The following is a 1,066-nucleotide window of genomic DNA, read 5'->3' as shown; positions in this document are numbered from 1 at the left end:
TAGATTAAGCTCAGGGTCTCTTAGGTGGCTTAGAGTGCAAAAAACTTGACACTGGCATTACAGGTCCATCGTTACACACAATAATCTATCCCTTGGAAAAAAGCCGTTTGCAAAACTCCATCCCCTGCAGTCCTCACCTCTGTCCAGTCCCAGCTGCCAAACAGAAAACATCACACGCTCTCCATCTCCTCACAACGCCTGTCCCGGGGCTCCTCAGCACAGTCCCCCAGGTCCCTGCAGCCAAGCACAACTCCTTGGCATAGATGGCTCCGGCGTGCTCCGGCCAGCGTCCCACCCGGCTGCCGGCACAGCACGGCTCTGGCTTGCCTCCTTCCCGTGCCCACCGGTGTGGCCAGTCTGCTGCTTCCTCCTCTCCGGTTAAAAAGAAAATAAAATCGGTGGGTTGTTTGCGTTTGGGGTTATTTTTGTGTTTGTTTGTTTTTAACTGGCGGTTTCTCCTTCCTTTTCCTGCCGTTTTACTTTTTCCCCCCTCCTTTTTCAGGTACAGAGCCGGGCATCGGCTGGGGCTGGCTCAGCGCTCCTGCAGACACACATACGGCACCCACTGATTCTTGTCACGGCTCTCAGTGCAGTAATTGGCCACCTCTGCCAACCCTTGGCTCTTCCAGGCATCTGTGTGTGGGTTCTGAGGAGCAGAAACACAGCGTTAGTGCCACTGGTGCCCTGACACGTGGCCCCAGGTCCCCTCACACCCTGGCCTTGGCACATGAATCACAGGGCCACCAGCGCGTGGTCATGCCGTGCATCACCGTCCCACTCACCGTGACTAAGAGGCAGTGGAGGTCACGGGGCTCGGTGCCGGGCTCAGGCTCACCCAGGATGGTGGCCAGGCGCTGCATGCCCAGGACACGCAGAATATGGATGTCATTATCACAGCAGAAAGCCTGGATAAGGGTGAAGTGGATTTGCAGGGCGATGTCACCTTCATCCTCCTCATCAGTGGCCAGCACGCACAGCACCACACTGTCAGGGTCCCTGTAGGCACACGGGGCATTAGAGAGGGCAACGAGACCAGCTCCGGATGGTGCTGTTATTTCCCTAGAGC

At 56.8% G+C, this 1,066-nt stretch overlaps 1 protein-coding gene across 1 annotated transcript; it reads right to left on the bottom strand.

Moving 5' to 3' along the window:
* Nucleotides 1-532: 532 nt before the first annotated feature.
* GADD45B (growth arrest and DNA-damage-inducible, beta) lies at nucleotides 533-996 on the bottom strand (the record flags this gene model as incomplete). The annotated part of the gene is made up of 2 exons (XM_010024265.1): nucleotides 533-646; nucleotides 783-996. Coding segments are annotated over 2 exons (328 nt in total), but the record flags the coding sequence as incomplete, so codon positions are not given.
* Between the last annotated feature and the right edge of the window lie 70 nt (nucleotides 997-1,066).

This window comes from Nestor notabilis, unplaced genomic scaffold (genome assembly GCF_000696875.1).
Source record: "Nestor notabilis isolate BGI_N333 unplaced genomic scaffold, ASM69687v1 Scaffold32131, whole genome shotgun sequence".
In the NCBI taxonomy this organism is placed as follows: Eukaryota; Metazoa; Chordata; class Aves; order Psittaciformes; family Psittacidae; genus Nestor; species Nestor notabilis.
This window is presented reverse-complemented; position numbering and strand designations above follow the sequence as displayed.